This window comes from Pseudophryne corroboree, chromosome 6, assembly GCF_028390025.1.
Source record: "Pseudophryne corroboree isolate aPseCor3 chromosome 6, aPseCor3.hap2, whole genome shotgun sequence".
In the NCBI taxonomy this organism is placed as follows: domain Eukaryota; kingdom Metazoa; phylum Chordata; class Amphibia; order Anura; family Myobatrachidae; genus Pseudophryne; species Pseudophryne corroboree.
In genome coordinates this window covers 464056600-464070324 of record NC_086449.1, presented here as the reverse complement: position 1 = coordinate 464070324, position 13725 = coordinate 464056600, and the positions used below count along the sequence as shown (strand labels likewise).

The 13725-nt window shown below is 48.6% G+C and overlaps 1 protein-coding gene across 2 annotated transcripts in view; it reads right to left on the bottom strand.

Moving 5' to 3' along the window:
* Positions 1-13725, bottom strand: part of WASL (WASP like actin nucleation promoting factor) — a 181926-nt gene that overhangs the window by 47964 nt on the left and 120237 nt on the right. For both annotated transcript variants that reach the window (XM_063927171.1, XM_063927172.1), the window contains exons 4-6: positions 8368-8464; positions 7639-7662; positions 1244-1406 (exon numbers count right to left, since the gene is read on the bottom strand). In XM_063927171.1, the coding sequence (XP_063783241.1) occupies positions 1244-1406; positions 7639-7662; positions 8368-8464 (284 nt within the window). The remainder of the gene's footprint in view (positions 1-1243; positions 1407-7638; positions 7663-8367; positions 8465-13725) is intronic.

Here is a 13725-nt window from a genome sequence, read left to right as displayed (position 1 = left end):
CAGCGAGCCCGCAAGGGGTTTGCTGCACTCGCCCCTCCCCGCCCGGATCCCGGCGTCGGTATGCTGCCGGGATTCCGGCGGCGGTAAGCTGACCGGCGGTCTCCTGACCGCCAGTCACCAGTACTACACCCGCTGAATACCCCTGCTATAGAGCGCATAGATCCTTAGGGAAGCGTAATGGAGATTGGCAGTAACCAATGAAAAATAGCTATTGTAAACTGCGTTATCAACTAATTTGATACTTAGATGGGAATTCCATCAGAAGCGGTAAACTCCACCATGACAGTCCAAGTTTAAAGGATATCCATGTAGATCACAGGTGACTTAATTAGTACCTTAGTCAATTTAATTTAACCATCTGGTCTCAAGCATGGATATCCTTAAAACCTGGACTGTAATGGCGGAGTTTGGGAACCTTTGCTCTAAGGGGCAGATTCAATTAGCCACAAGTTGAATCACATGGTAAAAGCCCCGTACACACGGGGAGAGATGTGTTCTGAGCGATCTATCAGTGATCGCTCAGCACAATGTGTGCTGAGCGAGGGACGTGTACGGGGGGAGGGGGGACTTTGCTCACTTCACCCAGCTGTGAAATGAGCACCTGCTAGATTGTACCTGCAGGCCAATCTAGCACCAGAGATAACGCCGCGCATCGCTATCGCTGTGAGGCATACACACGGAGGATCCGTGCTTAACTTCTAAGCAATCTAGTCAGATTGCTTAGAACATAGTTTCTCAAACTCGGTCCTCAGGACCCCATACAGTGCATGTTTTGCAGGTCTCCTCACAGAATCGCAAGTGAAATAATTATCTACACCTGTGGACCTTTTAAAATGTGTCAGTGAGTAATTAATACACCTGTGCACCTGCTGGGTTACCTGCAAAACATGCACTGTGTGGGGTCCTGAGGACCGAGTTTGAGAACCTGTGGCTTAGAATTAAGCACTGATCTCTCGGTGTGTACCCCCCTTTAGCCTGCGAGCAGCAATTAATGCGTAATTCTGTTCACCGCTTCCAGAAGCGTTAACAGATGCATCAGGACTGCTCAAGGGTTGAACACACACCTCAAACTGAATAGCTCAAGGCACTTTACATGGAAAAATAGACCATGTGATTTAGCAGTGAACTAATAGAATTTATTATATGGGTTGTTTAGTAAATAAACCCTAGTAACTAGAAGACAAAGTGCACACTTTGTATCACTGTACCATCCTTTCTTCCACAGCAATGTATGTTTACATACTGGAAATTACTGGGTGTTCCAATGTCTGCTTTGGTGAGTTTCTTCTTCTTAGGTTTTCCTCTTTTCTTCTCTTTATTAATAGGAATGTTATTCACTTGTGCATTAAATCGGTTAGTGATTTCAGGATTTTTAATGTCAACAGTTGCCATAGGCAGACTTGGCCCTGCAAAAAATAAAGCATGGCATAAGTAGATTAGTACACAAAAAGTTTGAATACCTATCAATCCCTCCTTTCCCAATAAAAGTCTGGATGCATGGACTGGATCACCAATCACCAGCACTCACAATCGAGAAAGCAGTTGGTGATGACAGTGCTCAGTATGTACATAGTAGGTACAGCTCCTCATCTACTAGCTGTGTATGCAAAGGACACAATGTGGCTCCGTCCACACACACTGAGCCAGACTGTCAGTGACAGCCCTGATCCAGTTTCATTATTCCCAGGCAGAGTACATGAAAAATAAGAATTTACTCACCGGTAATTCTATTTCTCGTAGTCCGTAGTGGATGCTGGGTACTCTGTAAGGACCATGGGGAATAGATGGCCTCCGCAGGAGACTGGGCACTCTTAAAAGAAAGATTAGGTACTATATCTGGTGTGCACTGGCTCCTCCCTCTATGCCCCTCCTCCAGACCTCAGTTAGGGAAACTGTGCCTGGAAGAGCTGATATTACTAGGAAAGGATTTGGAATCCAGGGTAAGACTCATACCAATCACACCGTACAACTTGTGATAACTATACCCAGTTAACAGTATGAACAACAACTAAGCCTCATTCAACAGATGGCTCATAACAATAACCCTATAGTTAAGCAATAACTATATACATGTATTGCAGAAAGTCCGCACTTGGGACGGGCTCCCAGCATCCACTACGGACTACGAGAAATAGAATTACCGGTGAGTAAATTCTTATTTTCTCTGACGTCCTAGTGGATGCTGGGTACTCCGTAAGTACCATGGGGATTATACCAAAGCTCCCAAACGGGCTGGAGAGTGCGGATGACTCTGCAGCACCGAATGAGCAAACTCAAGGTCCTCCTCAGCCAGGGTATCAAACTTGTAGAATTTTGCAAAAGCGTTTGATCCCGACCAAGTAGCAGCTCGGCAAAGTTGTAAAGCCGAGACCCCTCGGGCAGCCGCCCAAGAAGAGCCCACCGTCCTCGTGGAATGGGCTTTTACCGATTTAGCATGCGGCAGTCCAGCCGCAGAATGTGCAAGTTGAATCGTGCTACAGATCCAGTGAGCAATAGTCTGCTTTGAAGCAGGAGCACCCAGCTTGTTGGGTGCATGCCGGATAAACAGCGAGTCAGTTTTTCTGACTCTAGCCGTCCTGGAAACATAGATTTTCAGGGCCCGGACTACGTCCAGCAACTTGGAATCCTCCAAGTCCCGAGTAGCCGCAGGCACCACAATAGGTTGGTTCAAATGAAACGCTGATACCACCTTTGGGAGAAATTGGGGACGAGTCCTCAATTCTGCCCTGTCCATATGGAAAATTAGATATGGGCTTTTACAGGACAAAGCCGCCAATTCTGACACACGCCGAGCCGAAGCCAAGGCCAACAGCATGACTACCTTCAACGTGAGATACTTCAACTCCACGGTCTGAAGTGGCTCAAACCAATGTGATTTTAGGAAATCCAACACAACGTTGAGATCCCAAGGTGCCACTGGAGGCACAAAAGGGGGCTGAATATGCAGCACTCCCTTAACAAACGTCTGAACTTCAGGCAGTGAAGCCAGTTCTTTTTGAAAGAAAATATACAGGGCCGAAATCTGGACTTTAATGGATCCCAATTTTAGGCCCATAGTCACTCCTGACTGTAGGAAGTGCAGAAATCGACCCAGCTGAAATTCCTCTGTTGGGGCCTTCCTGGCCTCACACCAAGCAACATATTTTCGCCATATGCGGTGATGTTTTGCTGTCACATCCTTCATAGCTTTAATCAGCGTAGGAATGACTTCATCTGGAATGCCCTTTTCCATTAGGATCCGGCGTTCAACCGCCATGCCGTCAAACGCAGCCGCGGTAAGTCTTGGAACAGACAGGGCCCCTGCTGTAGCAGGTCCTGTCGGAGCGGCAGAGGCCAAGGGTCCTCTGAGATCATTTCTTGTAGTTCCGGGCACCAAGTTCTTCTTGGCCAATCCGGAACGATGAGTATAGTTCTTACTCCTCTCTTTCTTATTATCCTCAGTACCTTTGGTATGAGAGAAAGAGGAGGCAACACATAAACCGACTGGTACACCCACGGTGTCACTAGAGCGTCCACAGCGATCGCCTGAGGGTCCCTTGACCTGGCGCAATATCTTTTTAGCTTTTTGTTTAGGCGGGACGCCATCATGTCCACCTGTGGCCTTTCCGAACGATTTACAATCAGCTTGAAGACTTCTGGATGAAGTCCCCACTCTCCCGGGTGGAGGTCGTGCCTGCCGAGGAAGTCTGCTTCCAGTTGTCCACTCCCGGAATGAACACCGCTGACGGTGCTAGCACGTGATTCTCCGCCCATCGAAGAATCCTTGTGGCTTCTGCCATCGCCATCCTGCTTCTTGTGCCGCCCTGTCGGTTTACATGGGCGACCGCCGTGATGTCTGACTGAATAAGCACCGGTTGGTTTTGAAGCAGGGGTTCTGCTTGACTCAGGGCATTGTAAATGGCCCTTAGTTCCAGAATATTTATGTGTAGGGAAGTCTCCAGACTCGACCACTGTCCTTGGAAGTTTCTTCCCTGAGTGACTGCCCCCCAACCTCGGAGGCTGGCATCCGTGGTCACCAGGACCCAGTCCTGAATGCCGAATCTGCGGCCCTCGAGAAGATGAGCACTCTGCAGCCACCACAGCAGAGACACCCTGGCCCTGGGGGACAGGGTGATCAACCGATGCATCTGAAGATGCGATCCGGACCACTTGTCTAACAGATCCCACTGAAAGATCCTTGCATGGAACCTGCCGAAGGGAATTGCTTCGTAAGTAGCTACCATCTTTCCCAGGACTCGCGTGCAGTGAAGCACCGACACCTGTTTTGGTTTCAGGAGGTCCCTGACCAGAGATGACAATTCCTGGGCCTTCTCCTCCGGGAGAAACACCTTCTTCTGTTCTGTGTCCAGAATCATGCCCAAGAACAGCAGACGCGTCGTAGGAATCAGCTGCGACTTTGGGATATTCAGAATCCAGCCGTGCTGTTGTAGCACTTCCCGAGATAGTGCTACTCCGACTAACAACTGTTCCTTGGACCTTGCCTTTATAAGGAGATCGTCCAAGTACGGGATAATTACAACTCCCTTCTTTCGAAGGAGTATCATCATTTCGGCCATTACCTTGGTAAATACCCTCGGTGCCGTGGACAGACCAAACGGCAACGTCTGGAATTGGTAATGACAGTCCTGTACCACGAACCTGAGGTACTCCTGGTGAGGTGGGTAGATGGGGACATGTAGGTAAGCATCCTTGATGTCCAGTGACACCATAAAATCCCCCTCTTCCAGGCTTGCAATAACCGCCCTGAGCGATTCCATTTTGAACTTGAACTTCCTTATATAAGTGTTCAAGGATTTCAAATTTAGAATGGGTCTCACCGAACCGTCTGGTTTCGGTACCACAAACATTGTGGAATAATAACCCCGTCCCTGTTGAAGGAGGGGAACTTTGATTATCACCTGCTGAAGGTACAGCTTGTGAATTGCCGCCAGTACTACCTCCCTTTCCTTGGGAGCAGCTGGCAAGGCTGATTTGAGGTAACGGCGAGGGGGAGACGCCTCGAACTCCAGCTTATATCCCTGAGATACCACTTGTAGAACCCAGAGATCCACCTGTGAGCGAACCCACTGGTCGCTGAAGTTCCGGAGACGCGCCCCCACCGCACCTGGCTCCACCTGTGGAGCCCCAGCGTCATGCGGTGGACTTAGTGGAAGCAGGGGAGGATTTTTGTTCCTGGGAACTGGCTGTCTGGTGCAGCTTTTTCCCTCTACCCCTGCCTCTGGGCAGAAAGGACGCGCCTCTGACCCGCTTGCCTTTCTGAGGCCGAAAGGACTGTACTTGATAATACGGTGCTTTCTTAGGCTGTGAGGGAACCTGAGGTAAAAAAGTCGACTTCCCAGCTGTTGCTGTGGATACGAGGTCCGAGAGACCGTCCCCAAACAATTCCTCACCCTTATAAGGCAAAACCTCCATGTGCCTTTTAGAATCAGCATCACCTGTCCACTGCCGAGTCCATAATACTCTCCTGGCAGAAATGGACATTGCATTAATTCTAGATGCCAGCCGGCAAATGTCCCTCTGTGCATCCCTCATATATAAGACGACGTCTTTAATATGCTCTATGGTTAGCAAAATAGTATCCCTGTCAAGGGAATGAATGTTATCTGACAGGGTATCAGACCAAGCAGCTGCAGCACTACACATCCATGCTGAAGCAATTGCAGGTCTCAGTATAGTACCTGAGTGTGTATACACAGACTTCAGGATAGCCTCCTGCTTTCTATCTGCAGGCTCCTTTAAGGCGGCCGTATCCTGAGACGGCAGTGCCACCTTTTTTGATAAGCGTGTGAGCGCCTTGTCCACCCTAGGGGATGTTTCCCAACGTAACCTGTCCGTTGGCGGGAAAGGGTACGCCATTAGTAACCTCTTAGAAATCACTAATTTCTTATCTGGGAAACACCACGCTTCTTCACACAATTCATTTAACTCATCAGATGGGGGAAAAGTCACTGGCTGCTTTTTCTCCCCAAACATAATACCCTTTTCAGTGGTAACCGGGTTAATGTCAGAAATGTGCAACACATATTTCATTGCCGTAATCATGCATCGGATGGCCCTTGTGGACTGTACATTTGTCTCATCCTCGTCTACACTGGAGTCAGACTCCGTGTCGACATCTGTGTCTGCCATCTGAGGTAGTGGGCGTTTTTGAGCCCCTGATGGCCTCTGAGACGCCTGGGCAGGCGCGGGCTGAGATGCCGGCTGTCCCAAAGCTGTTACGTCATCGAACCTTTTATGCAAGGAGTTGACACTGTCGGTTAATACCTTCCACATATCCATCCACTCTAGTGTCGGCCCCGCAGGGGGCGACATCACACTTATCGGCTCTTGCTCCGCCTCTACGTAAGCGTCCTCATCAAACATGTCGACACAGCCGTACCGACACACCGCACACACACAGGGAATGCTCTGACTGAGGACAGGACCCCACAAAGTACTTTGGGGAGACAGAGAGAGAGTATGCCAGCACACACCAGAGCGCTATATAACAGAGGGATTTACACTAACACAAAGTGAATTTTCCCCCAATAGCTGCTTATATCACCTTTTGCGCCTAAATTTATGTGCCCCCCCTCTCTTTTTTTACCCTTCTTGTAGTGTATACTGCAGGGGAGAGCCTGGGGAGCGTCCTTCCAGCGGAGCTGTGAAGAGAAAATGGCGCCGGTGTGCTGAGGGAGATAGCCCCGCCCCCTCCGCGGCGGGCTTCTCCCGCTTTTTTAATAATGTTAATGGCGGGGGATTAGGCACATATACAGTTTATAACTGTATTATGTGCACATTTGCCAAAAGGTATACTTATTGCAGCCCAGGGCGCCCCCCCCCGCCCCCAGCGCCCTGCACCCACCAGTGACCGGAGCGTGTGGTGTGCTGTGGGAGCAATGGCGCACAGCTGCAGTGCTGTGCGCTACCTTATTGAAGACCGGAGTCTTCAGCCGCCGATTTTCTCCTGGTTCTTCCGTCTTCTGGCTCTGCAAGGGGGACGGCGGCGCGGCTCCGGGAACGGACGATCGAGGTCGGGCCCTGTGTTCGATCCCTCTGGAGCTAATGGTGTCCAGTAGCCTTAGAAGCACAAGCTAGCTGCAAGCAGGTAGGTTTGCTTCTCTCCCCTCAGTCCCTCGTAGCAGTGAGTCTGTTGCCAGCAGATCTCACTGAAAATAAAAAACCTAACAAATACTTTCTTTTCTAGTAAGCTCAGGAGAGCCCACTAGGTGCATCCTGCTCTGGCCGGGCACAGATTCTAACTGAGGTCTGGAGGAGGGGCATAGAGGGAGGAGCCAGTGCACACCAGATATAGTACCTAATCTTTCTTTTAAGAGTGCCCAGTCTCCTGCGGAGCCCGTCTATTCCCCATGGTCCTTACGGAGTACCCAGCATCCACTAGGACGTCAGAGAAAGGAAAATTAATTTCTGAATTGGTATGCTTAGGGAAACACAGTGATGGGAAAATGATACCAAGCTAGCAGAGATTACAATTTACAATTCATCAAACAATACTACTGTGCAGGATAGACTTCATACCAGCCATTCAAGAAGAAAGGGTAGATTTCATTATTTCAGGCTTGTAATACAAACTAATTAATTTGATTTGGGGAAATTTCTACTGTTCTACAAAAACAGGAGCAGCACTATACAGCTTACCATTTAGGGGATCCCTCTTTTTATCTGTGAAGAGAAAGAACATGCATATCAAACTTCGAAAAGAAGGTGTTACTTAATAATTTGCAGCAGACTCCATTTTCTGTATTTTTCCCTTATAGCTCATTTCAAATACAGATATACAGATATTAGCTTCTTTACTCCAATCCCAAAAAGAATAATCTAGTTAGTCAATTTACTAAAATAGCAAGTAAATGCAGTGGTAAACATAACACCCTGAATTGTTTTACTTAAAATTAGCTCCATCCCCCACATAATCATGTTCTCAAAAATACAGAATATTGAAATCTTGAGGAGACACGAAGTTCAGGATGGTTTCAGAGATCTACTAGAAGACCAGCTCAGTCCAGATGCTGGACCCAGAGTTAAAGGTACTTTGATGGTGTCATCTCTGTTTCTCCTCTGGTTATCTCTGCGGCCTTCAAGAAGGTACTAGTTGCCACAACTTCTGTGAAGATGGGGAACAAGCGTCCTAGCTCTGTGCCCAACAGATGCAGCACATACAGGGTTCACACAATGTACAATATTTGACAGCTATACATCACTGCCAACAGTACTATTGCACAAGCATGTATAAGAGTTCTAACATATGCTTTCAACCTTGTTCATGTAAATATCTGGGAACCACTATGCCAAGAAATAATCATGGAATATTAGCGATACAGCTACTAATGTATTTATATGTCTATACTAACAAAAGAAGAATCTTACCTGGTTTTTTTGGTCGCCTTGCAAGCAATTCAGAAATTGCTTTTCTGAATCTTTTTGCTTCTTCTTCACTTGCAAAATTAAGACCAATTTGACATGTCTGCAACATAAAACAGACATGAACATATTTATCAGAATAAAAACAAATTTAAGAGCGATATCTAAAGCCGGCAATATACTGGCCAATGTATCTAAAAATAAGATTTTACTTACCGGTAAATCTATTTCTCGTAGTCCGTAGTGGATGCTGGGGACTCCGTAAGGACCATGGGGAATAGACGGGCTCCGCAGGAGACATGGGCATTTTAAGAAAGAATTTAGATTCTGGTGTGCTCTGGCTCCTCCCTTTATGTCCCTCCTCCAGACCTCAGTTAGAGAAACTGTGCCCGGAAGAGCTGACAGTACAAGGAAAGGATTTTGGAAATCCAGGGCAAGACTCATACCAGCCACACCAATCACACCGTATAACTTGTGATAAACTTACCCAGTTAACAGTATGAACAACAACAGAGCATCAGATCAACCCTGATGCAACTATAACATAACCCTTATTTAAGCAATAACTATATACAAGCATTGCAGAAGAAGAAGTCCGCACTTGGGACAGTCGCCCAGCATCCACTACGGACTACGAGAAATAGATTTACCGGTAAGTAAAATCTTATTTTCTCTAACGTCCTAGTGGATGCTGGGGACTCCGTAAGGACCATGGGGATTATACCAAAGCTCCCAAACGGGCGGGAGAGTGCGGATGACTCTGCAGCACCGATTGAGCAAACACAAGGTCCTCCTCAGCCAGGGTATCCGCTCGGCAAAGCTGTAATGCCGAGACCCCTCGGGCAGCCGCCCAAGAAGAGCCCACCTTCCTTGTGGAATGGGCCTTAACTGATTAAGGCAGCGGCCATCCAGCCGCAGAATGAGCCTGCTGAATCGTGTTACAGATCCAGCGAGCAATAGTTTGCTTTGAAGCAGGCACCCCAAGCTTGTTGGAAGCATACAGGATAAACAAAGATTCTGTTTTCCTGACCCTAGCCGTTCTGGCTACATAAACCTTCAAAGCCCTGACTACATCAAGTAACTCGGAATCCTCCAAGTTAGTAGTAGCCACAAGCACCACAATAGGTTGGTTTATATGAAAGGATGAAACCACTTTCGTCAGAAATTGTGGGCGGGTTCGCAATTCTGCTCTTTCCATATGGAAAACCAGATAAGGGCTTTTATGTGACAAAGCCGCTAATTCTTACACATGCCTAGCCGAAGCCAAGGCTAGTAGCATGACCACCTTCCACGTGAGATATTTCAACTCCACCGTTTTGAGTGGTTCAAACCAGTGTGATTTCAGGAAACTCAACACCACGTTAAGATCCCAAGGTGCCACTGGAGGCACAAAAGGGGGCTGAATATGCAGCACTCCCTTTACAAACGTCTGAACTTCAGGCAGAGAAGCCAGTTCTTTTTGAAAGAAAATGGATAGGGCCGAAATCTGGACCTTAATGGAACCCAATTTTAGGCCCAAAGTCACCCCCGACTGTAGGAAGTGAAGGAAACGGCCCAGCTGGAATTCCTCCGTAGGGGCATTCCTGGCCTCACTCCAAGCAACATATTTTCGCCATATCCGGTGATAATGCTGAGCCGTCACGTCCTCCCTAGCCTTTATCAGCGTAGGAATTACCTCATCCGGAATGCCTTTTTCTGCTAGGATCCGGCGTTCAACCGCCATGCCGTCAAACGCAGCCGCGGTAAGTCTTGGAACAGACAGGGCCCCTGTTGCAACAAGTACTGTCTTAGAGGCAGAAGCCACGGGTCCTCTGTGAGCATTTCTTGCAGATCTGGATACCAAGTCCTTCTTGGCCAATCCGGAACAATGAGTATTGTTCTCACTCCTGTTTTTCTTATGATTCTCAGCACCTTGGGTATGAGAGGAAGAGGAGGAAATACATAGACCGACTGGAACACCGACGGCATCACCAGTGCGTCCACAGCTATCGCCTGAGGGTCTCTTGACCTGGCGCAATATCTGTAGCTTTTTGTTGAGGCGGGATGCCATCATGTCCACCTGTGGCAGTTCCCACCGACTTGCAACCTGCGTGAAGACTTCTTGATGAAGTCCCCACTCTCCCGGGTGGAGGTCGTTCCTGCTGAGGCAGTCTGCTTCCCAGTTGTCCATTCCCGGAATGAACACTGCTGACAGTGCGCTTACGTGATTTTCCGCCCAGTGAAGAATTCTGGTGGCTTCTACCATCGCCACCCTGCTCCTTGTGCCGCCTTGGCGGTTTACATGAGCCACTGCGGTGATGTTGTCTGACTGAATCAGAACCGGTTGGTCGCGAAGTAGGGACTCCGCTTGACGTAGGGCGTTGTATATGGCCCTTAGTTCCAGGATGTTGATGTGAAGGCAAGTTTCCTGACTTGACCACAGACCTTAGAAATTTCTTCCCTGTGTGACTGCCCCCCACCCTCGGAGGCTTGCATCCGTGGTCACCAGGACCCAGTCCTGAATGCCGAATCTGCGACCCTCGAGAAGGTGAGCACTCTGCAGCCACCACAGGAGAGACACCCTGGCCCTGGGGGATAGGGTGATTAGCCGATGCATCTGAAGATGTGATCCGGACCATTTGTCCAGTAAATCCCATTGAAAGGTCCTCGCATGGAACCTGCCGAAGGGAATGGCCTCGTATGATGCCACCATCTTTCCCAGGACTCGCGTGCAGTGATGCACCGACACCTGTTTTGGTTTTAATAGGTTTCTGACCAGTGTCATGAGTTCCTGAGCCTTCTCCATCGGGAGATAAACCCTCTTCTGGTCTGTGTCCAGAATCATGCCCAGGAAAGGCAGACGAGTCGTAGGAATCAATTGCGACTTTGGAATATTTAGAATCCAGCCGTGTTGTCGTAACACTTCCAGAGAGCGTGCTAAGCTGATCAGCAACTGCTCTCGACCTCGCTTTTATGAGATCGTCCAAGTATGGGATAATTGTGACCCCTTGCTTCCGCAGGAGTACCATCATTTCCGCCATTACCTTGGTAAATATTCTCGGTGCCGTGGAGAGACCAAACGGCAACGTCTGAAATTGGTAATGACAATCCTGTACCACAAATCTGAGGTACGCCTGATGAGGTGGATAAATGGGGACATGAAGGTATGCATCCTTTATGTCCAGAGACACCATAAAATCCCCCCCTTCCAGGCTTGCGATGACCGCTCTGAGCGATTCCATCTTGAACTTGAACCTTTTCAGGTATATGTTCAGGGATTTTAAATTCAATATGGGTCTGACCGAACCGTCCGGTTTCGGTACCACAAATGTGGTCGAATAATAACCCTTTCCTTGTTGAAGGAGGGGAACCTTGACCACCACCTGTTGAAGATACAATTTGTGAATTGCAGTTAACACTATTTCCCTCTCTAAAGGGGAAGCTGGCAGGGCCGATTTGAGGTATCGGTGAGGGGGCATCTCTTCGAATTCCAGCTTGTATCCCTGAGACACAATCTCTATTGCCCAGGGATCCAACTGGGAGTGAACCCACTTGTGGCTGAAATTTCGGAGACGCGCCCCCACCGGGCCTAGCTCCGCTTGTGGAGCCCCAGCGTCATGCGGTGGATTTAGTGGAAGCCGGGGAGGACTTCTGTTCCTGGGAACTAGCTGCGTTGTGCAGCTTCCTTCCTCTGCCCCTGCCTCTGGCAAGAAAGGACGCACCTCGGACTTTCTTGCCTTTTTGTGATCGAAAGGACTGCATTTGGTAATACGGTGCTTTCTTAGGTTGTGAGGAAAAACATATGGCAAAAAATTTGACTTTCCAGCATGGCTGTGGAGACCAGGTCCGAGAGACCCTACCCAAACAATTCCTCACCCTTGTAAGGTAAAACCTCCATGTGCCTTTTTGAGTCGGCATCACCTGTCCATTGCCGAGTCCACAGGACCCTTCTGGCAGAAATCGACATAGCATTTATTCTAGAGCCCAGTAGACTAATGTCTCTTTGAGCATCTCCCATATATAGGACAGCGTCTTTTATATATGCCCCAGGGTCATTAATATAGTATCCTTGTGTAAGGTATCAAGTTCCTCAGATAAGGTATCCGTCCATGCTGCTACAGCACTACACACCCAGGCCGACGCAATTGCCGGCCTTAGTAAGGTACCTGAATGTGTATAAATGGACTTCAGGGTACCCTCTTGCTTTCTATCCGCAGCATCTTTGAGGGTGGCCGTATCATGTGACAGCGGGGCTACCCTCTTGGATAAGCGTGTTAAAGCTTTGTCCACTCTAGGGGAGGATTCCCAGCGTAACCTGTCCGTTGGCGGGAAAGGATTCGCCATAAGCATCTGTTTGGAAATCTGCAGTTATTTATCTGGAGATTCCCAAGCCTTTTCACATAACTCATTTAGCTAGTGTGAAGGGGGGAAGGTCACCACCTGCCTTTTTTCCCCATACATATGAACCCTCTTGTCAGGGACTGGGGTTTCCTCTGTGATGTGCAACACATCCTTAATTGCTATAATCATATAACGGATGGATTTAGCCAATTTAGGCTGTAACTTTGCATCATCGTAATCGACACTGGAGTCAGAATCCATGTCGGTATCTGTGTCAACAATTTGGGATAGTGGGCGCTTCTGAGACCCTGACGGCCTCTGCGACATAGGACCAGGCACGGGCTGAGACCCTGACTGTCCTAAGGCTTCAGCTCTATCCAACCTTTTATGAAAGGAATTAACATCATTTAAAACCTTCCACATATCCATCCAATCAGGTGTCGGCGCCGACGGAGACACCACATTCATTTGCTCCTGCTCTGTTTCCACATAGCCTTCCTCGTCAAACATGTCGACACAAGCGTACCGACACCACACACACAGGGAATGCTCTTTTTGAAGACAGTTCCCCCACAAGGCCCTTTGTAGAGACAGAGAGAGAGTATGCCAGCACACACCCCAGCGCTATATAACCCAGGAATAACACAGTAACTTAATGTTTACCCAGTAGCCGCTGTTATAATGATTTTTGCGCCTAATTATGTGCCCCCCCTCTCTTTTTACCCTCTTCTACCGTGTATCTGCAGGGGAGAGCCTGGGGAGCTTCCTCTCAGCGGAGCTGTGGAGAAACAATGGCGCTGGTGAGTGCTGAGGAAGAAGCCCCGCCCCCTCAGCGGCGGGCTTCTGTCCCGCTTTAATGTACACTATTTTGGCGGGGGCTCATACATATATACAGTGCCCAACTGTATATATGCAAAACTTTTGCCAAGAGGTCCTAATTGCTGCCCAGGGCGCCCCCCCCCCCCCCTGCGCCCTGCACCCTTACAGTGACCGGAGTATGTGGGTGTGTGTGGGAGCTACCTCAGTGAAGACTGGAGTCTTCTG